This window comes from Bacillus rossius, chromosome 6 (assembly GCF_032445375.1).
Source record: "Bacillus rossius redtenbacheri isolate Brsri chromosome 6, Brsri_v3, whole genome shotgun sequence".
Lineage (NCBI taxonomy): Eukaryota > Metazoa > Arthropoda > Insecta > Phasmatodea > Bacillidae > Bacillus > Bacillus rossius.
The window spans coordinates 31,281,275-31,307,743 of NC_086334.1; the positions used below are offsets into that span (position 1 = coordinate 31,281,275).

Consider the following 26,469-nt stretch of genomic DNA (forward strand, 5'->3'; position numbering starts at 1 on the left):
TAGGCTACCAACCACAAGACCCTGTCTGTACGTAACTCTAACGGTGACGAATTGTGGGTGAGTTGCTGAGTCGTGTGACTTGTTCGTTTGTGTACTCTTTCGTAAGAAGCGACACCAATTCTTCTTCCGAGAGGGCATTCCTCGTGGTTTGTGTGTTGGTACAAGGAATCGATTTTCCATGCATCCAGGCCGTAGAAAGACAACGAACTTTTTTTCTCCCCCTTCGGATTCTTTGTTTTCCCAGCCTGATTTTTTTTTAACTTCAAAAGAACTTTCTTTCGGTTGCCTGATTTTTTTTTTTTTAATGCGCTGGTTCGTCTCTCCTCGCGGGTCGTTTAAGACCAAGAAGTTCTGCCCGGCACCTCCATGGCTTCCCGGAGCGGTAACTTTCCCCTTAACGTTGTTTTTGTTCGCCTCGCGGCCTCTCGTCCGGGTAATGCACAAGTTCCTGCAAGTTACTCGGTCGACGAGAACGCGCCGGGAGTGCCCTCACTCGTAGGACAACCCCCCCCTCCTCCCTCCTCCTCCTCCTCCTCCACCAGTAAGTAGGAGGCTTGCGGGAGGTGATTACAGGTAGGCACACCCCTGACCCCGTGGGTATTTCATTGCTGCCAGTTCAATGTCAAGGTCATGGCCTCAGAGGCTTGAATTTAAATTTTTTAAAAAGATATTTAAGCCTTTTTTTTTAGGATACTGAGTTCATTTTACGGAAACATACTCTGAGGTATTTAATATTTCGAATTTGTATATATTTTTTGTAAGTGTTCTTCAAAAATAGAAAATTTTGAAATTTCATATTTTTTAGATTTTTTTTTGTTAAAACACTGGAAATTATGAGTAATTTAGGTGAATTTGGGGTAATTTTTGGCCAATATTGGCGAATATTTACACATTTTGAAGGTCAAGGTCACCCAGTATGTCGAACGTGACGTCACTATTCAAGATGAAGACCAACAATCCCAATTGTCACCCCGGCTTCAGTTTACGGAGTTCCTTTTTATATATTACTAACTTCGTCACTTAGATAGAAAATCATAAATTGCAATTGTTACAACCCAGAAACACAACTTAGATTTGTTATAGCTTAGAAACACGTAATTTAAAAACACAACGCGGAACTACACACCTTATAAACGTCATAACCTAGACTATAACTTTGAACTATCACAACTCATACTATAATAAGTTATAAAAACGTAACTTAGGATTACGCAACGCCGAACTGGATTGCTATTGGGGACCCACACACAACTTAGAAAATGAAAGCTTGGAATTATCATAGCTTAGAAACACAACTTAGACAACCACAGCTTAGAAACACGAAACTTTAGAACTATGCTAAGTTTAAAACATACAACTTTAAACAGAATCAAATTGTATGTTCCAACTTGTTTGATTTCAAATTAAGTGTAAGTTGTGATAGCACCCACCCCTCTTCTCCGCTATTACAAATTGCCGTCCAATCTTTGGTATGATTTAGCTTTGTTGCGATGACGGACGTCGGCGCGAGCTTTGGGCGTGCAGACGGCGAGCAATCCTCGGTGGGCGGCGAGGCATGCGTGGTGCAGTGTGTGCGTGCGTGCGTGAGGGCCGCGACCAAAATAGTGCCGCGACGCGCGACGCGACTCCGCCGCCTGGCACGCGCGCTGCCCAGTGACGCACGCCTGCTCGGCGGGTTGCAGCGCTGAAGTTCGGCCAGGCGCGCGTCTGTAGCGGGCCGTCCGGTCACTTCCGAATGCACGCCTGGGTTTTCTTCCGTACATAAAGCCAAGGGCGTGTCCAGCTCAAAACGGAAAAGGAACCGGTGATTTGAGGGGGAGGGTAAATTGTTCGTAATTCAATATATTTCATGGGGGAGAAGAGTCCGTGGTGCCACACAATAATAAGCAATAACGAAAGAAAAAACATCATTTATAAAAATAAGTCCTAATTATAATTTGAGAGTATTATTTACTATTTTTAGTGTAATTCAAGTGTATAATCGTGTGCATCTCAGCCAGTGTGCGCTCTCTGATTCAGCATTCGTCGGTTTCGGCACTATTCCGGCTCATCCGCTAACGTTCAAAAATTTTTGGGTGAATTTAGGTTGACGCAGCGTGATATCAACGACTTTTTTAAACTGTAAAACTCATGTTTATTGTTGTTCCTGTAGAGCAGCATTATTTAAAATATATGTTTTACTTCATATCATATGAATTTTTCTTCGTTATTTTAGTTGAAACTATGTTTAGTGAATTTGAAAGTTCCGGCATTATCGCTAGTCCGCGCGGCCATGGTCCCGGCTAATAACGCGAGTGCTAGTCCCGGGCGCAGCCACCGTCGAGCGGAGCGCTCGCGGAGGAACGGTTCCAGCTGAAGCGCGCGAGGGGAGTGGCGTGACGCGATCGTCATCGCCCGCACCGCCCGTAACTCGCGCGGCGGCCGCCAGTCGGCGCGCCGGTCCGGCCCCGCCTCGCCGCCCCTCACCCCCCCTCCCTTTTATGTTTCGCCCCGACAGGCCGCTCTCCCCTCCTCCGACAGTGTGCGTCCGGACGCTGGCGAGCGCGCTAGTGACTGTGTGCGGTCCGCCGTGGTCTGGTCTGTCTGCGCGTGACGGGAATATAAAATAATGTTTCTGCAGCATCCACGCTCCGAGGATTAGCGGCGTATTCCGAAGCGCTTGGACCGCAACACTTCAGATCTATTAGCCAGTTTTCGCTGGTAAGTTGTTCTTCTCCACTCTTGTAGATGTTTTACGTGTGTTTTTGAACGCGTTCGCGACTGCTTGTTTTAACTGTGCGCCGCTTCTTATTTTAGACTTCGTAACTAGGAAAACGAAAGTTAACACCTGAATTTAAAGGCTGGTGTTCCGGTGGAACTTTGTACAAAGAGGCTGTCTGTCTAGCGTGAACAAGACTTCTGTGATAGATGCAACTGACGGCTTCTGCAGTAGCGGACGGAGCTACAGCCGCGGATGTTTCACGTATCGACGTGCTGAGCGTGTGTGTTCCACGTGCGTGATCTCCAGGGATGAGAAGTGGCGAGTGCTGACGTGTTTGAGCGAGTGCGAGGACGCCTCGGCGGCGGTTCGACCGTGCACGTGTGCGCGTGCGATGATGCGCTCCCCTCGCGACAACGGGAGGAGCCGAGCAAACCGGTCCCGTTTTAGTAATGTCCATGCGCCGCACACCTGGGTTCTGGGTTCTGGGTTCCTCGTCCCGGTTGCCTAGTTTGTCCGGCCTGGGGGGGGGGGGGGGGGCGGACATCTGGTTTCTCCCCGCCCACACGAGCACTTGGCCCCCCGCTGCAGTGCAACCCAGCTAACCTGGACACTCTTTGATTTATTGCCAAGTATGTTCCTTCCGTCAGAAGTCAATTCAGTGTGAAATTACTGGTCCCAACGCGTGTGATCAATTGGAATGGGTGTCACGCTGGGTTGTTTAAATTATTATTGTACAGAGATTTACAGATATGATTGACGGGAAAAGGTTTCAGCTATATAAGAAAGAGGTTTGTACGCCGCTGGTAATGAGAGTTTCAGTGGCGGATCCAGAAGCTCGTGAGATGGATTCCAAAAATTAATGTTCTTTTTTGTGTATGCCGTGAACGATTACTTTTTTTTTTACAAATTAGTGTAATTCATTATGCTGTAATTCCATGCTAATTATTAGATTAAATAAATCAAAGTGTTTTGTTTTCAAAGCACTAGGCTGGTCAGAACCGCTGGAAGAATCTTTGGCTGCTGAACTAAAAACGTCTAGAAAGTTAGCTGTGAGAAAATGTCAATCGTTCGTGGCATCTAACTGCACCCACAAAATGGTCGTTTCATCCTGTGTAAGTCAGACTTCGGCCCCTCTCCCGTCTCTTCGCAAGCCTTCGGCTCGACCTGCTCGTTGAACCTTGAAACCTGACTCGGGATATCGTAGCTGACGTTCGTGACTTGTGTACAGGCCGTTACAAAAACACTTGCTGAACGTCGCCCCTTAGTTTCCCCCATGCTCTAGGACTCACCCGCCGGGTTGTTCGCCGCGGACTTGAAACGTCTGAACCACGCTTAGATTGCAGTACAGAGTAAGTGGCGACCACTGTTGCCAGATTGATACCTGCCGGCTTCTTAAAATATTTTTGTTGCCATATTTAGTTATAATATTTTTTTTTGTTTTACTTTTTTTTTTTTAATTATTTAGACCGTAAAGTAGAGTTAATATACGGGTTTTGTTTCTCAATTTTAGTCATTCTGACAAATAAAGGTTCAAAGCTAAACATATTATTATTATTTAAAAAGTCGATCACTATTAATAACAAAGCATTCCATAAAATTATGTGATACGCTCAAGAGAGCAAACGTTCTTAATATTAAATGTGTTAAAAATCGTTAAAAAAAAAACAATTGAAACCAATATGGCGTCTTTCAGTTAAGACAACTTATAAATTAGATGATGCCCTTACAGGAAAATTTATTTCTAAATTCCTCGTTCCAAATATTACTTTACAAAACACGTAAAGTTGTGTCTAAAACATTGTTGCTCTCTGGTGTATATCTGGCAACATGGCAAACAGTAACAAGGACAGTGCTAATGGCAGAAATGGTGCATTGGAAAAAGAGAGTAAACGCACACTGCAGCTACATCGCGATGGGTTCTAGCACGTCGGTACCAACTCGGTGCCGATGAATCATCAGTCGCACGTCCATCGCCGACCTCGCTCCGCGGACGTAACCTCCTGCGATGACCGACGCCGCCATGGGTTATCAGCCATCGTCGCTCGGGTCCAAAGTCTTCTCGGGAGAGCCGTTACAAATGGGAGTGCGAGGGACTGACTACTTTTGCACTACAGTCAGGGGCGCAACAACAGGGGGGGCAAGGGTATTTTGCCCCCCCCCCCCTTCTGAAACCTTGAAGTGGGGGCAAACGGGGGCAAAGAAAGTGCTGTGTAATCAATTTTTAGATAATAAAACTGCTTAAATAGCACCATTTTCCACCTTGAAATACAAATTTTTCTGGGTGAGGACACCCGGACGCCCCCCCCCCCCCCCCCGCTTCAATAGGGGGATCGATAAATCTTTATAAAAAGGTATATTCCCCCCCCCCTTTTTTTTTTTTTTTTTAAATTTAGTTGTTGCGCCCCTGACTACAGTTGCAGGGTTGTCGTTCGGGAGGAGAAAGGTCTTACACGCTCGAGTACTATTTTTCTTTACCCAAGTTTTCTGAAAAACCCCGTTTTTTTATACGTACCACTACAGAATAATTTATACTATTTTTGGAACAGTAATATCACGTTAATGAAAGTACGAATAGCCTCTACGTATAAATTGAATCAACAATAGTTAGGAAATACTCGGCACACTCTAAAATATCAACTGTTAAATTCTCTGCAATTTTTTTTTTTTTTAAACTGCTCCATACAGATTTAAATTGGATCATTTTCAACAGTTGGCCAGTTTGATTCGCATATTTAGAGTGTAATGCTCAAACCTAAATTATGTAGGTTTTACACTAACTTGTCTTGGTAAGATTTCCTGTGCCTTTTTTTTTTTTTTTTTTAATATCTTTGCTAAGTGCCACTCATTCTAATGAATACAATTTTCTTAATGTTCTACTTATATTTGTTTACAGAATATTTGTGACAATCTTTCTTGAATATTTTACAATGAATTATGTTTCTGTCAAGTATTGAATTTGAAAATCTGGCCAGCCTATATTAAACTGTTTCAGTGTGTATAATTTTTTTATGCTTTTTATTGCAGTCTCTTTCGAAATACTAATCTTATTTAAGTATAAAATTAACTCAGTGCATTTTTTTTAACCGTCATCACTTATATTCATTTTCATAATTTTTCAAGCTCGTATTTCGCTGTTATTTAAAATACATCAATAGCCGCAAGATATAAATGAAGGATTTCTAGCCTCAGGCCATTTTAACTCCTGATGTCAGTTATTTATTAGGCTATAATCTGTTGACTTACAAATTATGAGGTAGGTGTATTTTACGATTTGGATATACGTACTCGAGTATGGCAGGAGGATCTAGTTGATGAAGTAACTTATTGTAAAGTTTTGCAAATAGTTTAGTATTATTTAATGGATGAGAATTTTTACTAACGTAATTGCAGCACTGCCAATCAGTATACTTGTAAGAAATTTTTTAGGCTTTCGAAATGTTTTGGACGGTGATGGACCATGAATCAGTCCAATTTTCTCATTCGTAGCAAAATAGTTACAACATTATTGCAGCTATGTGACAGTAGTGAGCATTAACGTACTCGCAAAAACTTGTACGTAGTAGCGTTATTCCTTCATTTGGACGGAGATTAGCAATAGTGATTCAAGGGCTCAAATCACGAACTGAGATTATAACAGAACCTTTCATCATAAACTTGTGTACCCAAAAGCAATTTTTTTTTCAAAACTGGCAGAAATTAAAGTAATTATTTACACTTCACGAACCACTAAAACCTCCGCGCTTGAAGCACGGCGATGAATTCTCAATAGTTAAGGTTTGGCATTCGGGTCACTAATGATAATCGGGTCACTAATGATAATCGCCGTCCATTTATTCCCGCTATTGTTTTGGCGACTTTCCGTTCAAGGTGGCTTTTATAATTCCCCCCTTTTTTCGCACCTTAATCATTAAAAGACCGTAATTGCTAATACGCGTGAACTAGGCGCATTTCAAACGCACTTATGCCATATTTGTGTTGCTGTTCAGGGCGGACATAGTTTAGAATTTGGGGAGGGATGATTGGGAGGGGTTGAGGGAAAAGGAGGGAGGGAAAGCGGATGACCTGAGGGTTTTGGGCGGAAGGTATGAAATACCGCCCAGATAAATGGGGAGTCAGGAATTTCGAAACTTCGTAATGGCTCGTTAGGTTATACTTAAACGCATTTTTTACTTGTTTCAAAGTTTTTTTCTTCTATAATGCCAGTTACTTTTAGTTAGGGTGGTTACTTTGGGGGGGGGGGGGGAGATTGTCCCCACCACCTCTCCATAGGACCGCCGTTGTTGCTGAAAGGGGCCGGCTTCTTGAAAATAGGGATTTATATTCTGGCGCGTTAGTGCACGAACTGTCACATTCAATGAAATGAGCAAAATTAGGGCTAGAACCAGATTTTCAAGAGTCCCCTTCCGAAGAGTCAAAACACCGCTGACGTGGGTTGTCACGCTCCCGCCGGCGAGGCAAGAGGCTCCGGGTTCCACTCCTGCCTAGCTCGGGCGTGTTTCATTCGAGTCGCAGGACTCGCGTTGCGCCATAGCTTCACATCCATACTGCGGAAGGCAAGGGAAAACCACTGCAGAATCACCTCGCCTAATACGCCCCAGCCTTCGGGCTGTTCAATCCGCCATCTTCTACTCGCATTCCATGCATTCCGCAAACACTTTCTTGCAAAGTCTCTCAGTGTACATTGGGTGATTTTAAATCATAACAGCAAACATCTTAAAAAATATATTATTATCAATTTACGCCTCAAACAGTGCCATTTGTGCACTGCCCTAGAAATGTCACTATCAAAAATCTAGCCATTGTTGATTTCGTGTCCGTGCCATCTGTTTTTTTCTCTCCGTACCCTTTTAAAGTTAATAAGTAGGAATTCTAGAAGATCCGAGTTTGTAACACAATATACGGAACTGTCACATGATATTCTCCTGGGATATTCGTTCGATGAAATGTTAATGATGACGGGTACAGTTGCTTTTCAAATCTGTATTTACCCACCGAAGTTTCTGATACGTATTTATTCGCAACGAGAGAAAAAAAATACACAAAGGAAGTTCATTTATCTATCTAATTATCTAAGTTGGATACCGATAAGCTATATCGGAACATGTCTGGACCCGGGAGTGTGCTAAACGTGTAACTTGAACGGATTCGCGGAAGCCCGCACGAGACTAACTTACCATGGACGTGCCATGTTCTCAACAAGGTCTCGCAGATTGCGCCACTGAAGTCCGTGGTCAGATAACCACACCAGGCTTAGCTCGGACAGAAAAACGTAGACGCATTCGGGTTAGGTCTGGCCCCGAGACTTGTCAGCTGTGCGATACCTGCGGCGGACATGCGCACTGCGAGCCGACAGCAGCTGTTGTTACCGCCAGCTGCGCGCCGCGCCTCTAGCGCCTCTAGCGCCTCTAGCGCACACCTGTGCTGGTTACCTCGTGTTAGCAGGTGCGCTGCTCGCCCCGTCGGTCGACGCGACGGCGGTAAGTGGCGTGGCGCCGATCGCACCCGCTGCTGACGTCGCGGGTACCTCACAGACTGCAGTGCGCTTTTACTCTCTCTCTTCCCAGAGCACCGTGTCTGCTGTTAGTGCCTTCCGGGAACGCACCACAACGCCGAAATACCACAACGCCGAAATGCCAAATTTACCACAACGCCGACAGCTAGAAAACTGCTGTGTACCACAACGGCGAATTACCACAACGCCGAAATACACTACCGCCGAAAAATGTAATTGCAGGATTGCCACAAAGGTTAGGTTAAGTTAGACTAGGTTAGGTTAGCCTAGGATAGGCTAGGATAGGCTAGGTTAAGTTAGGTTAGGTTATATTACGCTAGGTTAGGTAAGGTTAGGTTTGATTGTGGTATTTCGGCGTTAAGGTACATTTAAGAAACACACACAAATTCATTCAGTTGTTATTTCGGCGTTGTGGTTCACAGCAGTTTTCTAGCTGTCGGCGTTGTGGTCAATTTTAACATTCGGCGTTATGGTATTTCGGCGTTGTGGTAACGACCCGTGCTGTCCTTGTTTCAGTGTGCTCTTTTGCCAGATACCTACAAGAGCACAAACGTTTTAGACACAACTTTATAATTTTAAAGAAATTAATGTATTAAAGAAAAATTTCATTTTTAAGGGTAAAATTAGGAATTATATTTTTGGAAAATACAGTTTCTTGTTGTACTTCTACAAGAGCATATTCTGATAAAATTCAATTTTCTCTTCTAAGAAAATTGATCAGAAAGACGTCATCTTGGTTTCAACCATTTTTGTCATGGATTTTTTAATATCTTTCAATATTAAAAATACGACCTCTGTTGGACCATATACTTTAATTAATGCCTTGTTATTTATAGTGACCGGCTGCTAAATAGTTTCTCTTGTAAAATAATTATTGGTGTTTAGGATATTTTTCTTTCTTAACATACCGAAACTACTGTAATAATTATCAAAAGGCACAATCTTGTGGTCTAAAAATCCGCAAATTGGTAAAATTTAAAATTTGTAAAAACTTATAGTTAACTATTTATATTTTGCAAAATAATAAAATTATTGTTAACAATCTGGGAAGTATCAACCTTGCAACGGTGGGTGCCATTTGCTCTGTACTGCAATCTAAGAGTATGTTCTTTGAACGCAATGAAGCTAGGTTGGCTCGCCTGGTCATCTCATAGGCATATTTTTTTCGACGCTCGCTGGTGCTTCTAGCGCGGCATCTCATCTGAGCACAAGGCTGACTGGCGCGCAGTCTTATCGTCTTGCATAGGGACATGCGAGATTTGAGTGGTAACCATAGCATTGTATGACTGAGAAATTGAAAGGTGTAATGGCAAATCCTTCGAGTGCTTTCAAGAATCTGTACCAGATGTTTCATGCCTAAACGTTAATCTGAAAACACGCGTTTAGCAATTTTCACTCTCCAAATAAATAGAGTTTAAAAACGAAATACAGAAACAGAATTACTCATCCGCCATCACCGAGTTCTTAAATGCTTTTCATAACCATTCCCCACGGGAACATCATGAGCAGCGTTTAAATCGAGTGGTTTTTCTTAAGTTCTTAGATGGACGGGTTTCTTGAAGCCGGAGTCAACAATAGTGTGACGGGCGCAACGCATATATATATATATATGTGTGTGTGTGTGTGTGTGTGTGTGTGTGTATATATAATATATAATCAATCACGTTTGGCACATCCGTGACGTCAGCGCGACAAATTTCGCGGTCCCGACGTTACAACTGAAACGCATGTCAAAATGTGGTTTTCGAAAGATGATTAGACTGGTGCCCTGGCAATATCACTATTCCTATAGTTTTAACGATTTTCGTAACTTAAGTTTTTCAGTGAAATCTCTTAAATTTGTTCACGCACAGAGAATTTTATAAATAAATGTTAAATTTTTAATCATGAATTTCTCTAAGCATGTCGATTAAAAAAAAAAGAGCTTGTAATAATTGATGGCCATCGTATGTTTGCCATTTTTAGGAGTAGTCCAATAAGCCGCTTCCTCGTTAGCTTTCTGGTGTGAAATATGAGTGTTATTAAATTAATTTAAATCATGATAGTATAATGATGTTTATAAGCTTCTGACACGGTATTTTTGTCTAGCTCAGCGCAAATAAAATCCACCATTTCCGTAAGTACGCAATTACTACGTGTCTTTTAGTGTAAAGTGTAGAAAGGGATGTTTGAATAGACTTTCGTATTTAAACTGCGTTAAGGATGCGTAGGATAAGATATTTCCGTCTCCATTTTTGGAAGAAACAACTATTCCTTATTCAAAATTACAATCTTCTACATACCTGTACATACGTTGCTTACTATCTGGGAATTTAGTGGAACACAGCGCTGTTCTTATTTAGGGACGTTCATTGGCCTGCAAAGTTTAGTTTTACCGAATCTCGTCTATTTAAAACCTCTGAATTGGTTTTCATTTCTTCCTATTTTGCTGTGCTTTGCAAACTGAAGTTGCGAAAGATTTTCAACGCCCAAGCTTGCGACTTTGACATTTATGCTGCATTAATGGGTCACGCTGGAGTTTTATTGATGCAAGCCCGGCGGCGCTTCGACATTTCAGCAGCGGTTGGCGGTGAAGTTATCCCCCCCCCCCCCGGACTTGTGCCCGAGAGTGGACTGGGACAGATCCGACCTTCGACAGTGTTGGTGTCGTTCACAGACCTGGGCTCAAGCAGTCGTATTAAACCACTAGTTGGCGCACCCTCGCTTCGCTACGGTAGAACAACTCTCATTACACACGCCCCCTCTGCGTGGGTACGCCACTGCCGCGCCCCGAATGAACTGAATAGAATTTTGATAAAATAAACTCATAAAACAAACTTGTTAGAATTGATATAACTGAGAAGAAATACAAACGCCAGCTTGCATTCAGCAGTATTCCAAGGGTCTTCAAATCCGTCTTTATGTTACCAGCAATAGTGTGTCGATAGCCGTTGCCATGGATATTATCGATAAGACGTGGTTAAGGATCGGTAGAAAATTAACTGATTTCTAAAAAATAAAAAAATAAATAAAAAAATTGCTTCAAGGTGCAAACAGAACTGAAGAATTCACGTTCCAGATTTCACCGTCTCCCCGCTACGCTAACTATTAATGGGGTCTAATTAGAAAGTTTTTTTGCTTTGCGAGTAAACTTTTCTCTTTTTTTTTTTTACTTTCAGTTAGTTGATAAAAGTTAGTTTCAGTAGTTGTACGGCTCTACTAGAAAGTTTTCAGACGAATGGACTTGGAATGATTTAATGGACTCCTAACCACTTGATTTACCGTCACTAACTCTGTAAACTGTTTCTGTCCTCTGATTCAACTTGGCAAGGACACAATACCAACATGTGCCAAGGAATACGTCATCAAGGCGCCCGTAGCGTCGAGGAAGATAAAATCGTGACTGATCAGGGTGGCCTCATATTTGAAAGTCAGGGAACTTACTTGAATATTTTGAAAATTCTTGGACAACCCCCCAGTGCTAGTAATTTGAGGGGGAAATTTCGTGCTGCAGTCTACATTTATCCAGATTTGTGAAAACATTTTTCCCCCTTCAGATGGTATGTTATTGTTAGTGCACTGTCTTACACACTATAAAAAGTTTATGAAATGATTCTCTTTCAAATAGGCCAGCTATGGGAATGATGAAGACTGGATTTAGTTTTTTTTTTTTCCTTCAGAAAATTGCAAATTGGATATTAATTAAATAAAGTGTGCGTGTACCTACGTGGCGTAATAAAAAACTAAATTAAAATTTACATAAATATTCAGTATTCGATATTACTATAAACACGTAAAATTAATTATTTAATTTATAAAAAAATGATCGAGATAAATATTAATTATGAAAATCAATAACTATGTTGAATGTTTATTCAAATTTATTAATTTCAATTATTTACTAAATAATAACGTTATAATTTTTAATGCAAATAAATTATACATACGGGAACATACCTCAGAAACACTCACATTAAAAAGGCCAGGAGAATACTAAACCTTCCACAGACACTCCCTTCCAACGACAATGGAAGCGACAAGCAACCTGACATCGTTATACGTACGGGGACATAAACTCACTTATATAAATACCCTTTGAAATACACTTGTAAAAATTTATAAACACAATTTCCATCACTAATATTCAAAATAAATAAATGTTTTTAATGATATGGACCAGTATTCAATATCAATAACTAAAGTATAATATTTAAAAACACATACATAATTTTCATTTGTATGTAGAATTTCGTTGCATGGTGCGCGCGCATCGTAAAGACTCCACTCTCATAAAACAATTTTCGATAACGCGCCTAAAGAAGTGTAATTTCAAATAGTCCGGATTTCATGGGGAGATCGGGGAAATTTTATAACAGTTATAGTGTGTGGACCCCCCCTGCTGGTGTAGAGCGTTTGCAGCATTTCTTTTTTATCGCGGCACGGAGTGGCCTTGACCTTGTGCTGACGTCATCCGTGGTCCACAGTCCAGTCCGCAGCGAAGCGCCGTCGCCGGGAGCCTTCGAGATGAAAGCGGAAGATGTTCGTGTCGACCGCCGAACGTAATGGGGTCGAAACAACCGGGCAGTCGGCGCGGTGGAAGCACGCCAAGACCGCGTGGTCCGCGACGATGAGCAGTTCCCTCCCGCCCCGGGGGTTCTTCCCCCTTGCAAACACATCTCCCACCTTCTCTGGCAGGTTTACTAGCTTGTTATCTTATATTGTTTCACACTTTTTATACATTTTTACTATATTGATACACCCTTACGTCTGTCGAACAAAAAAAACATATTAAAGAAAAAAACCAAAACTCTACTTTAGTGTTGTAAACGTCTCTGACAGATAAGTAATTCTTACACTTTCACATTTTTATTGATATACTATGTAATTTATAGTATTTAAAAAAAACTTTTATAGGAATAAAAATTATTATAGTATATGAAACTGTCAGTTATTTAATATTATATTTACACTTATAGGGTCATAACTCACGTTTGAAAAAAAAAAAAAAAGTATTCATTCAATTTTTTCAGCACAGATTTCTCAATTCTGTTGTTTTGAAACAGTAAAATCTGTAGGTGTTGAATATATGATTTTTTTTTGTTAAAAGTAGTTCATTAAACCAAATGAGTTTGTAATTTGTTTCTTAATTTAATATTTCTTAATAGCACTAAATAAAAAAAAATCATAAAGTTTCTGTTGATGTAAAAAGAGAGGCATAGAACAGCTTTGACTAGCGTTGTTTGACTAGGAAACATTTGCTCTCCTAGATAGTTTTTAATTTTAAAAATAAGTAGTGGAGCTAGTACGGTAGTATTAGCAGCGGCTGCCTCCCACAATTGCCTGCACACACATCGCGTGGAATGCATGCCCACTCGCTCTCGCCCGCTACGAGCAAAATATTATGTATAGGTAATAGGTATATATAAAGAAGGTATATCGAAATGAATTGTTCGAAATCTTTATTTCTACAAAAAAAAAAGGGGGGGGGAGATTGAGATTTCTGTGTTGCTCCTGGTTTCTGTGACACGCCGACAGTAGCTGACGCTATCTTGCCAAGGTCGCAGCCCGTTATCTGTAGCGCGCACACTGATTACGGACAAATCTTTCTTGACAGAAGTGTAATGATGCAATGCAGGCGCTAATCATGAAGTCACGAACCACTCTTGTAGTATCGCGTGTTGTAAGCATGGTGTATCTTATCACTTGTCACAATTCATATCTACTACCTGCCCTACTGATCACTCGAACTAAAATTTATTTTTAAAGCAATACTTAGCACCAGGGCCGCCAAAAAATAATATTTTTTTTGGGGGGGGGGGGGGGGGGGAAGACAAAATCCCCGAGTCCTGGTTGAGTTCCGAGAATTTTATTTTTTTTTAAATATATTCCTGAGTTTACCCTGATAGGACGACACGTAAACTGCAAGTCTATTGCAGAAAGAATTTAATGGAAACCTTACAAATTATGCGATACGCGCAGATCATATTTAAAATTATTGTCATGGCAACGTTTACAGTCTTTAATTTTTTTTTAAATTGCGGGTTTTAAAATTTTGTGTAATGAGTAATAAGAAGGTGAACCGAAAAGTTTATTTGCTTCCGGGCTCTTAATTTTCTCTCGAAAAGTCCTGCGCCCAAACGTGACGTGATTCAAGCGGAGTTTTATATTGCCTCGGCCTGTACCTACTGGCCGCTGAAATGGTCAACTTTGGAAACCAAAAAAAAAAAGGATTAACTAATGACGGATTGTAACGAACATGAAGCTCCACGTGTGTCACAGTGACGAGTTGGGTGGCTCCTAGCTGTGTTCGTGTCGATGGACTTGGAGCTGTGCGCGAGAGCTGGCAAGTTGTTTGCGCGGGCTACTGTGACTGACGTGTTGTCAGCAGCGGCGTGAGTTGTGCTGTCGGCTCAGGAGACAGCGCGCGTAAAGTCGGCCGCGCGTGGGCGGGAGGTATTTGGTTTGCCGCATTCAAGGAACTGCGTGTGCTTTTTTTTTCTTTTACAAGTTAAATATCCCAACGCCCATACAGCAAAAATAAATTTAAAAAACGTTACTGTTCATGAATATGCAACAGAAGTTCCTAAACGTATACATTGCATGGGAAATTTATCGTACAAATGTGGCGAAATTCCTACGAATCTAATAGTTCCATTTTTAAAATATAAGTTTTACTTTTTTTCAGGCGCGTAATGAAACAATTATGAGAGTGAAATTTTACAATGCGCACGCACCATGCAACGGAATTTTCACAGGATGAAGAAAAGGCTACATACAAATGAAAATTATGTATGTGTATTTTAAATATTATACTGTTACGAACGCAGACACGACCGCGACGCGCGCTAGGTCATGCGCTGTCCATTGACGTAAGGCATGCCACGCGTCCCTGGCCGGATTACAAGTGTCGTCGTTTCCCCCCCCCCCCTCCCCCCTCCGCACCCCGTGCAACGTATTGCCACGTCGCCGTTATCTATCGCTGAGCGGCCTTGGGAATTCCGCGGGCCGCCGCGTGAAGTCGCGTGAGCAAGCGACGCTATTCTCGGCCCGGGATGACGCTACTTGTCACAGCTGCTCTCGTCGGTTCGAGAAGGGTGCCACAACCTACTTGAGCAGCGACGCCGACCTCCGCGACAGTTTTGGCGACATCTTCTGGTGGCGGCGAGGACCGGTGAGTGCCGCGAGCGGATTCCGAGGGAGGGAAGTGCGACATCGGCGAAGAGGGTGAGCGCAACCCCCCCCCCCCCCTGAGAGTGGCGCGACGCGGAGTTCGACTGAATCGTGAGAGTGCGGCGACTGAGTGGCGCGAGACTGTGTGTGTGTGTGTGTGTGTGTGGACAGGCGGTGGTAAGGGGAGAACCACTGTTGAGCCTAGCTCCAGTGTGGAGTGCGAACCTCAGAACCTGACAGACATTGAGTGACTTGAGAATAAACGTTTTTTAAGTGCCAGTGATTTGAGTTCGGACATTTTTAAGTACAATTATGTATTATTAACGTAAATATTAGTAATTATTAAAACTGTAATACAACTTAATTGGGCTATCCCTTACGAACCCAGTTCTCCCCACATTATAAATCGTAACAATACTTTAGTAATTGATATTGAATATTAGTCCATATCATTAAAAACTTTAATTATTGTTAATAGTAGTGATAGAAATTGTATTTATAAACTTTTTTGCAAGTGTATTTTCAAGAGTATTTATATATATGAGGTTTGGTTATACTTCTTTATCATTCCAGTCCTTTTATTTAATTTATATTAATTATTTACATGCAAAATTAAGGTTAGTTTTTACTACGCCAAGTAAGTATTACTTCTAACGCACGTACATAAGAACACACGCGCATTTTTTAAAAGTTGTAAAGCACGTAGGGCGAGAATCTGTAGGATTCACAGTGGACTTATTATTCCCGTTTCACAGTAACGATTTGCAAGCCCAAACGGTACCTTCAGTATGGGGCATCTTAATTCTGGGGAGGGGGGGGGGGGATTTACGCCAATGAGAATACGCATTTAATGTTTTTATCGAGTTGTTTTGATCGCTATAAAAATATCTTGACTTACGTAATGTATTAATTCACAAGACATGAGCACATTCATTTAATTTTACATAATGAGAACAATTGTAAGATAAGTATGTATGATTACGTGTAACAATCACATAAACTTAGCTTCTAAAAAAAAATTAGAGGAGATGCAGTGGGTTAGTTATATATTTTCCATTCTTAGTTTCTTATTTCGCCCATACATCGGTATGGTAAAATTTTGAACTATTTCTTGCAGTGCGCTGTTGATGCTGTTGGTCGTGTTCCAACTGCCTCAGACAAGGGAACCTTTTTATCCCCCTCCTTGGACTGCTATTCCCGTTCTTCCTCGCGGGTCCACCCTCTTTTAACAAAAGCGCCCCTGCCTGGGGGCTGGTTCCCGCATTCTTGTACCGCCAGGGGTGCGTATCGTGCGAGGACTTCTCGATCCGGCAGTCGACTGTCCATGCGGTGCCACATTTGCCACCTTTTTATTTCGATTCCGCGGTCATATCTATGACGTAAATGGGTGTATACCTCGGCTATACCATTGTATATATTACATTGTTTTGTAGCTTTAAATTTAAAAAAAAAGTTAGAGGTTATGTACGGCATCTCAAATGCAACATTATATAGCCGAACGCTTACTCTGAAAAGTTCTACATCGCCAGGTCGCTCAACGAATGAACACTTTCTTGCACTAAAACGATAGTGATGTGCGCGCACGCCCGGTGGGATAGCCGGAAAATAGCTTCATTTATCACGTTAATGAAATAACGCGTCGATTATTGTGTGATTCGTGAATGATAGGCGTGCTACTGGTGCGTGCTATCGTGACGTCGCAACAAGTATATCTGATTCGAAGAATAAGATTAAATTGTTATTTATCGAATATAAGAAATCGCACAATCGTTTTTTTTCTCAAATAAAATGATTGCGAAGTGTGAATCTTTAATACCCAGTGTGTCTACAACGAACGACTCGGAAACTTTCATGGACGTTTCAAGTGTACAGTTCTTACTTACATTGTGTATTCCAACGCGTGCCGAAATTTGTTTGATAGAAAGCACTGAAGCCTGATATTCTGATGTTAATAACTGATAGTATGCTCTTAGGATGTGAAATGTTTTGCAACAATAAAAATATTTGCTTTTGCGGAATAGTGTTTTAGGATGTATCGTATGTTCCTTTTTTTTTTTAAGTTATACTTCTTTAGGCGCATTATTAAAAAAAATGATGGAGAGTGAAATTTTACGTTGCGCGCGCACCACGCAACGAAGTTTTCACAGGATAAAAAAAAGCTGCATACAAAAATGTTTTTATACCAATAAAATATATGTATTTGAGTTTAAATCTTACACCTAATTAAGTGATTTATATTGAATAGTGGTTCATATCATTAAAAACATATTTATTGCGAATTTCAGTGACAGAAATTGTGTTCATAAACTTTTCAAGTGTATTTATATAAGTGAGGTTATGTTCCCGTATGCATAATGTATTATAATAATTTATTAAATTATTTTTAATAAATTACAATTAATAAATTAGATTAAATATTCAGCACATTATTGATTTTAATTATTAATTAAAATTTATCTCTATTATTTAATCAAAATTATAAATAATTTTATACACCTGCTTGTATTAATACTGAATACTGAGTATTATTATTTTTTAATTTGATTGAATTTATACTTTACCAACCGCATTTATGATATCACTCCAGTCCATTTAATATTTTATTTCTATTAATTTTTTGCATCCTAAATTAAAGTTAGTTTTTATCTCGCCAAGTAGGTAATTATAACTTCTAACGCGCGTACATAAGTACACGCAACTTACATTTTTTTTAAAAAAGTTCATTATATAGACGAAACCATAAACAAAGTTAAAGGCGACAGAAATAATTAGGTAGATTTCGGTGAACCACGGAGAGTCTACATCAGGATGACCGAACTGAGGTTCGAAACCAGAGTCCATGCTCCGTTTTGTCGTCGATGCTTTGTCCTATCTTTTCCGTGTTGGTTGTAAGCACTCAGAAACATTTTTGTTTTTGATTTTATTACCTTTGCTCGAATAATGAACTAAAGCAGCAGCAATAAACAATTGTCCTGTCGCAATTAAGGTTTTTTTTAATAGCACTTAAATTAAAACTAATATAATGCGTTATTAGGTATTTAGAAAATACTTTGATGTATTTACGAAGATTGCCAAGGGTAGCTATTTGATAGCAAAGATGCACCTGGGAATGGGGACTATAGGTCATTGCAGTGTTCTTTGGCTGAATTCGAACCCATATTAACAAGTGCATCGTGTTCACGTTTTAAAAGTATATATTAAGTGTTTTCACAGCAAAGTAATGCGATCAACAAAAGCGCTAGGTATAGTCTGTGTTTCGAAATATTCATTCATAAGAAATTAAGAATAAGAGCAACATGGTGAATGCTACCGCTAAAAAAAAAATTCATATTTGTGCACATAGCACCAGGCACGTTTAGTTCTAAAAATTACAAATAGGATGAAAGCACACTACGTGACAGTACCCTTTATTTAATTTAAATTATCTCCAAATGCGATATTCCTAGTGATATTAACATCCATGTCGAAGAAGCTCGATTACAACTGCCATTAGTGAGCACAGCCAGCCGTTTGTCATCGTACTCGTTGTGTGATTTTCCTCGAATATCTCTCTGCCACCGCGGCGCCGCAACGGTTCACGTGTTGCGGTCATCCATCTTCAGCAAACGCGCGTGTCTGCAGACACATTGTGCGGGTGTTCGCCGTATCGCCGCAGAAGCGGGTCGCGAGCTCATCAAGATGTCGAAGCACGCCTAATGCATGGTTATTAAAGGACGGCGCTGGCGAAGCCGGAAGTCTCTGCTCTTCCCCCGTAGGGCCGGAAGTAATCTAGCGCTGCGTGTGGGAGATGGGTCGTGAGGCGGTAAGGGGAGAGGGTGGCATTTGTGTTGACATTTCGAGCGTGAACTGCCCGCCACGCCCCGAGGCCCCTATCGCCCCCTCTCTCTTTCTCTCGGCAGCTTGGCCCGAGAGGGGGAGCAGTTTTGTGGTCTCGTCCTGCTCTCGTTACAAGACTTAACCGACGCGAAGAGAAAATGGCCTGTTGCCGACCGCGTGTATCAGTCGCGTAGGCTTAGGTATTAAAATAAGTATAATCCGTGTCATGACATTTGCATCGATTTTGACATTAGTATCATTAAAAAAAACACTTAAAACCTCTTTATATTGTTAACAATTGCTGTTGACAGAATATGGTGAATTATGATTATTTCCTTGAATGTGTGGTTTTTTAACTGATGTTTTTCTAGCACTCAGTAGTAGTGAACTTGTTTACTCAACAATATCCAGTGGCGGATACAAGATTTTTTTTTTCCAGGAGGTTATTTAAAAAAAATATTTAATTGTGTTCTCAAAAAAACTTACTCCGGTAAGGAGTATGGACAGTTACATTATCATTCTTAACATGCATCACTTTATGTGTTGTTTGTAGTTCCAGATGTTTTAACAGCCACTTTGCACATTGCTCCTTCACCGATATGTTGCATATTTTTTTCATAACTTCGGGGGAAGATAAATATCCCCCCAAATCCCCTTGCATCCGCCACTGATGATGTCTCTTCACGTCTCGTCGGCTGCAGGGCTAAGCGTGCGTGTGCTGTTGTTGCAGCCGACTGCTATGGAGTGACCGCAGCCATGGCGTCCCTCAGGCTGTCTTGTCTCGGCCTGCTGTCCCTGCTCGCGCTCGCCGCGTCCCACCAGACCTCCGAGGAGGACTTCGCCTTCGAGCCGTCCACCAGCGAGGAGTCTGACTTCCCCGTGCCGCTGGGCCGGCCGCGGCCGTCGTGGGCGCTCGTGCAGAGGCTGTGGGGGGTCCCCGACACCTTCGCCCCCGTCGGGAAGCTGCTGCACCTCGCCGTCCCCAACGACGCCTTCAAGGGGGACGTGGACCGCTACGAGGTGCGTCGCCTTCTGCCGGCTGCCTCGCGGGCCAGATCAGGGGTTCTTCAACAATGAGTGATACTCCCACCTTTCAATATATATATATATATATATATATATATATATATATATATATATACTGTATAGAAGTCGCGAGCGGATAGGATTTACTCTACGTTTTTCACAAGCGTGTGATGAGCAGCTTGGGAACTTCACCGCTGCAGTGCGCTGCCGTAACGCCCTGTATCGTCTTAGTTGTTATTTACACGTTAGAGCGCAGCACTGTCGCCCGCTGTCATTCCCCGCACCCCCCACCCATCATTCACTGCAGCTCAAGGTCGTTCAACAGGAGGGGGAAGGGGTGTTTGAAGAGTTCGACACTTGTCCGCTAGGGACCACCACAAGTCGATGCCCTAGAGATGGTGGCGATTGCAGCGGTGAATTAACCAACTACCTCAAACCGTATTAGAAATTTTAACCTGGGCTGGCGACTTCTATACAGTATATATATTCAAAGCTCCCGCCTTAGCCTATCGTAAGATTACATTGATACAGTGGTGCAACAACAGGGGGGGGGAAGGGTATTTTGCCCCCCCTCTGAAACCTTGAAGTGGGGGCAAACGGGGGCAAAGAAAGTGCTGTGTAATCAATTTTTAGATAATAAAACTGCTTAAATAGCACCATTTTCCACCTTGAAATACAAATTCTCCCGGGGGAGGACCCCCAGAGCCCCCGCTTCAATAGGGGGGATCGATGATTCTTTATAAAAAGGTATATTGCCCCCCCTTTGAAAATTTAGTTGTTGCGCCCCTGCATTGATAACATCAGTTTCAGAACATTTTGACATACGCTGGTTTTTACTGTTTGTCATAGAGAGACCACAAGATGTACAAGAAAGTTGAGGATGCGAAGACACGGAAAAACAAGTCGGCTGATTTAAAATGCATGAATGTAGAGACATTGGCTGATTTTGGCATGTTTTACTGTGTGTTTGTGTAATAATATTCCTTGGCCATCCTGTGGTTTCTCTATGACATACTGTGAAAACTAGCAATGACATGTGTCAATCAAAATGTTCTAAATCAATATTTCCCATTGCTAGAATCATTAAAAAAAATTAAGATCAGTACTGTAAAATTTTAAAATCTAATTTGTACAAACTTCATGCTGGATAAATTATAGTAATTGAATTAACTATATTAGAAGATTATGTTTTTGTGGTATGAGTTAAGTTTTGATTAAAAATACTAATTAATTGAATGATTTTAGTTGCATTTCAGTGCTTTTTGGTGTATTATCTTGAATTTTGAATTTTGGGGTTATATAGTGTATTTTCAGTTTTATCACTATTCACCATATAGTCTTGTCCCTAGCAAATAAAATAACCTAGACAGTCTTGATTTTTTCTTACATATTGATGCCCATTTTTTATTTTTATCAATGGACTATAAAAAATGCAAATACACACATTAAGCAAATTTCAGGAACCATATTAGTTTAAAATGTTTCTATATAAAAGTGTGTAAAATGCAGGAAAATATCAAATCTGGGATTTAAAAAAGTGTTCTATTTCTCTTCTGAAACCAGTTGCATCTGCTGAACTGATCAAGTTTTTAAATCTCACGCGCAACTTTTATATATATATATATATATATATATATATATATATATATATATATATATAACCATTTAAGAAATAATTGTAACTAAAATTTGTTTTTGTAAACATTGAGTTTGATATTTTGAATGTGACCGAGTGACTATTTTGCAGGCAAGCGGACCTCGAGGCACCCCCTTGCCACGGTGGCTCTCGTTCGACCGGTCAGCGGGCATATTTGAAGGTGTTCCAAGCCCCAAGGACGAGGGAGAAGTATACATCACGGTGAGGGCGCTCGGTGCTGATCCCCACAACTGGGCCAAAGACGTGTTCTCCATCGAAGTGACTGATCAGTCCCCTGCAGATAACATTATATCAGCGCTCGCTGCTCCTCTGGACAGTCACAAGGTAAGACAGTGTTATGTTACCGTTCACAAAGTGTGTGATAAAGTAAACCCTTCAAATGAACGATAGTAGCCTGGCTTAAATATGCGTGCGCGTGTGTGCATGTGTGTGCGCGTGTGTGAGAGAGAGAGAGAGTGGCTTTTAACTATGTCTGCAAACATTCTGCAAACATTTTTATTAAAGAAAACTGTAAGGAGATATCCTGTATTTCGTCATACATTTGCAAGTTAAAACTTCTCTTACATAATTTCAAATATGTTTTTAAGTTATTAATAATTCGGCAGGCATGAATTTAAAAATCTATGAATAGCAAGTTTTCATACTCAATTAATTTTTTATTGTTTACATTTACTGTTTAAATCAAAAGCAGCCATTTTATTATTTCTGAGATTTTTTATTTTAACATTTTTAGCAGTATGGATAAGAAGAGTAAAATGGAATATAAAACTGGATTTTTTAAGTTTTAAAGTCAATTTTATTGGCTGCTATGTGAGATGGTTATATTTCTTTAAAAATAAAATAAAATCATTTTACATGTCTTTTAAAATCATCACAATTATTATGATTTTAAACCTCCAACATTGCCTTTAAAAACAAAAATTTTCATTTATTTATTCCGTTTGACTCTCCTTATCCATACTGCAAAAAAAAAAATTAAAATTAAACCTTGCCATCTAATTATGCAGAAAATATGCAATATATATATATATATATATATATAATATCTGTTTTACTTGAGATCATAGGTTTTAAGTTGTAGATAAGCAAGTGCATGTAGTTAGCACTTAATATTCTTTATTTTCCGTTTACCGTGGTACATATACAGGCGCCATAACCGGAACTGACATTCACCTGTTATCAGTGATGCCAACCATCACGAGCAAGGCAGATGTACAACACCTTCCCCTTTATACTGCGAGACATGTGACCACTTGCTAGGGTTCTAAGGTTTACTTGTTGAGACCAAACTTACGTACAAAGTTGTGCAATTGCTTATTAACAGTACACACTATAATTCAGAAAACAAGTATACTGCATGAAACACACATGTGCAATTCACAACTCACTTACAACACACTAATTGACAAGCAGACAACATTACAAATTTAAGCGCTTCACAGGCTTCACCTCCCTTCCACTTTTGGTAGCCAAGGTATGACCACTGCTGTCTGTTGCTTCTTGAGATTTATCACCCTGCACAGTAGACACATCAGTCACTGCATTCGTCGAAGTTTGAGGCTCAAACCCCCGGAAGTCAGGCTCCAATGATGAGGTGCGTGGAGTCTGCTTCAGGCGGTTACCCTCCTCGCCATCAGTCTTGGTGTTGGGAACCTCGAGCAGGCGTGGAGCTGACTGGTGGGGCTTCTGCGAGGTAGTGGTTTTTCTCAGATGGATCACATTGCGACGCACTATCCTATCACCTGATCCTCGCACCCAATAGGAGCGAGGTGATGAGTGTTTGCCCACAATGACTCCCGGCTCCCACTTGTCATGTTTGTGGGTTTTGACAACCACAGTTTCCCCCTTAACGAATGTTATCTCCTGTCGCCTGGCCGTTTTGTTGTATACGTCTCTCATCTGCTTCTCCTTTGACATTAATGCTCTCACCACGTGTTCTGGGGAGATGACTCTAGGTCTGAGGGTGTTATATGAGACAGGCAGTTTACTCCGAAGTCTCCTATTAAATAGTAACTGAGAGGGGGACCAGTCTAAGCCAGGAAGAGGGGTGTTTCTATATTCACGAAGTAAGTTTCTGAAATCAGTGCCCTGACTTTTGCGTAGCAGCATTTTGCTAATCTTTACTGCCATTTCTGCCAACCCATTACTGCGTGGATAATGAGGACTACTAGTTCGTAGCTCAATTTCACTCAGGGCATAATACTGATGGCATTCATGAGAATTGAATGGCATGTTATCAGCCATCAGCACTCGTGGGAGGCCATGAGTGCTGAATACTTGTTGCATGGCACTGATGACGGCAGAGGAAGTCTTTTTGGGAAGTTCACACACATCTATCCATTTGGAATATTTGTCCACAAGAACCAAATAATCTTTCCCAGCGAAGTCAAAAATGTCTGCACCTACTGTGTCATATGGCAGCTTTGGAATGGGATGTGGGCAGAGGGGCTGTCTGTAGTTGGCTGGGCGAAACTTCTCACACACAGAGCATTTTTGAATGAACTGCACAATATCAACTGACATAGATGGCCAGTAAAACAACTGACGGCCCTTGGACTTGGTCTTCGATTCTCCACAGTGGCCTTCATGAAGCAGCTGTAGAACATATGGTCTTAGAGCCTCAGGAACAACAACCTTATCGCCGAGGAAGACTAAACCACTTTCAGCACACAAGTCATCCCGCATTTTGTAATAAGGTTTGCATACTTGAGGAACTCTACTGTAGGGGGGCCAATCTGACTGACAAAATTGGGACACTTGACAGAGAGCCGCGTCCTTAGTTGTTTCCAACTGGAACTGAAGCAAGCGTTTGTTTGACATAGGCAAGTGCTTACTGACGGAATGTACTACCTCAACCATTGCAGGATCGTCGAATACCTTGTCTGCAAGATATGACCGCGACAGGTGGTCTGCGAAATACATGAGTTTACCAGGTAGGTAAGTAACGTTTAGGTCATACTTCAACAGTTTAAGACGTAACCTCTGAAGGCGTGCTGAGCCTATATGATGAACTGGTTTGACCATAACATTCACAAGTGGCTTATGATCAGATTGCACTAGGACCTGCTTACCATAAATATAGTAGTGAAATTTAGCTGAGGCAAAAGAAACTGCTAAGAGCTCCTTCTCAATCTGGGAGTAGCTCTTTTCTGCTGCTGTAAGGGACCTGGAGGCAATGTGCACAGGGTGGAGACCCTTTGGGCCCTCCTGAAACAAAGTAGCACCAAGCCCACTCTGTGATGCATCACACTGTATAACAAGTTGGTTTGTGGGATCAAAAGTTGCCAGAACAGGGGCACTAGTGATGAGCGACTTGAGTTTACAAAAAGCCTCTTCATGACACGGGAGCCACAACCAGTCTACATCTGCTTTAAGAAGTTCATACAATGGGGAACACACACTAGACATACCTGGAATATAACAGCGAACAAAATTGAACATCCCCAAAGTACGTTGAAGTTCTTTGCGATTGCTGGGAGCCTGTAGACTAGTTAGAGCTCGGATTCGCTCAGGATCAGGTGACATGCCTGCGACGGAGAAGATCTGGCCCACATACCTTACTTCGGAAACCTTATATTGAAGCTTATCTGGGTTGAACTTGATGCCAAGGCTGGCTGCACGCTCCACCACTTGCTGAGCACACGTATCATGGTCACCTTCTGTTTCGCCTGTGCAGAGGATGTCATCGAAGAATGTCACCACTCCAGGAATAGAGGCAAAGTTCTCTTCGATAAACTTCTGGAAATTTTCTGGGGCATTGGCAATGCCGTATGGCATGCGTAGATAGCGATAGCACCCAAATGGTGTCGAGAAGCAGCACTTGTGAGACGAGTCTTCATCTAGTTGCACTTGGTGGAACCCTTCCTTAAGATCAAACACTGAATAAAATTTTTTCCCTGTGAGCTTCTCGGACATTTCTTCCAATGTCGGTATTTCATGGTAGTCTCGAATCACCACCTTATTGAGGTCAGTCGGATCAAGACATAACCTCAACTTCCCACTTGACTTTTCCACAACAACTAGGTTGCTCACCCAAGCGCTAGCACTGAGCTTGTCAACTTTACATATAATGCCTTTCTGTTCGAGTCTGTCCAGTTCTTGTTTTAACGCAGGTCTGATTGCTCTAGGGACCCTTCTTGGAGGCTTACAAACAGGGTTGCTATGGTCGCGAATGTTAATTCTACATACTTGGGGGAAACAGCCAAAACCAGTGAATACTTCATTGTGTTCTTTAATGAATCTGTCCTTTGCCTCGTGGCAAGCTGAGTGAACCCTTTTCACAAGATTGAAGTCAACACAAGACTGTAGCCCTAACAAAGGAGTGCTGTCAGAGTCAACTATAACAAATTCAACATAAGACTCTTGGCCTTTGACAGAACAACACAAATTAACTACTCCTTTTGCTGCAAGAATGGTCCCACCCCAAACCTCAATTTTTAGGGATGTTGGCCTGACCTTGAACTGTTTGTCAACCATCCTGAACAAACTGAGTGGCAAAATATTTATTTCAGAACCGGGATCCAATTTTATGTTCACTGCTTTGTCCTCAATCAGTATACGCTCCCTCCACTCATTGATGTGGGTTGTTCTAGTCCCTCTAGGATACAC

The 26,469-nt window shown here is 41.4% G+C and overlaps 1 protein-coding gene across 3 annotated transcripts in view; it reads left to right on the forward strand.

Moving 5' to 3' along the window:
• LOC134532972 (dystroglycan 1) overlaps nucleotides 1-26,469 on the forward strand; it is a 531,384-nt gene that overhangs the window by 483,630 nt on the left and 21,285 nt on the right. The window contains exons 1-3 of one of the 3 annotated variants that reach the window (XM_063370061.1): nucleotides 2,509-2,700; nucleotides 19,909-20,198; nucleotides 21,952-22,185. In XM_063370061.1, the coding sequence (XP_063226131.1) occupies nucleotides 19,935-20,198; nucleotides 21,952-22,185 (498 nt within the window). In that variant the 5' untranslated portion in view covers nucleotides 2,509-2,700; nucleotides 19,909-19,934. Of the gene's footprint in view, nucleotides 1-2,508; nucleotides 2,701-15,228; nucleotides 15,364-19,908; nucleotides 20,199-21,951; nucleotides 22,186-26,469 lie in introns of those variants that run through there. The other 2 variants (XM_063370063.1, XM_063370062.1) reach the window with 2 other exon arrangements.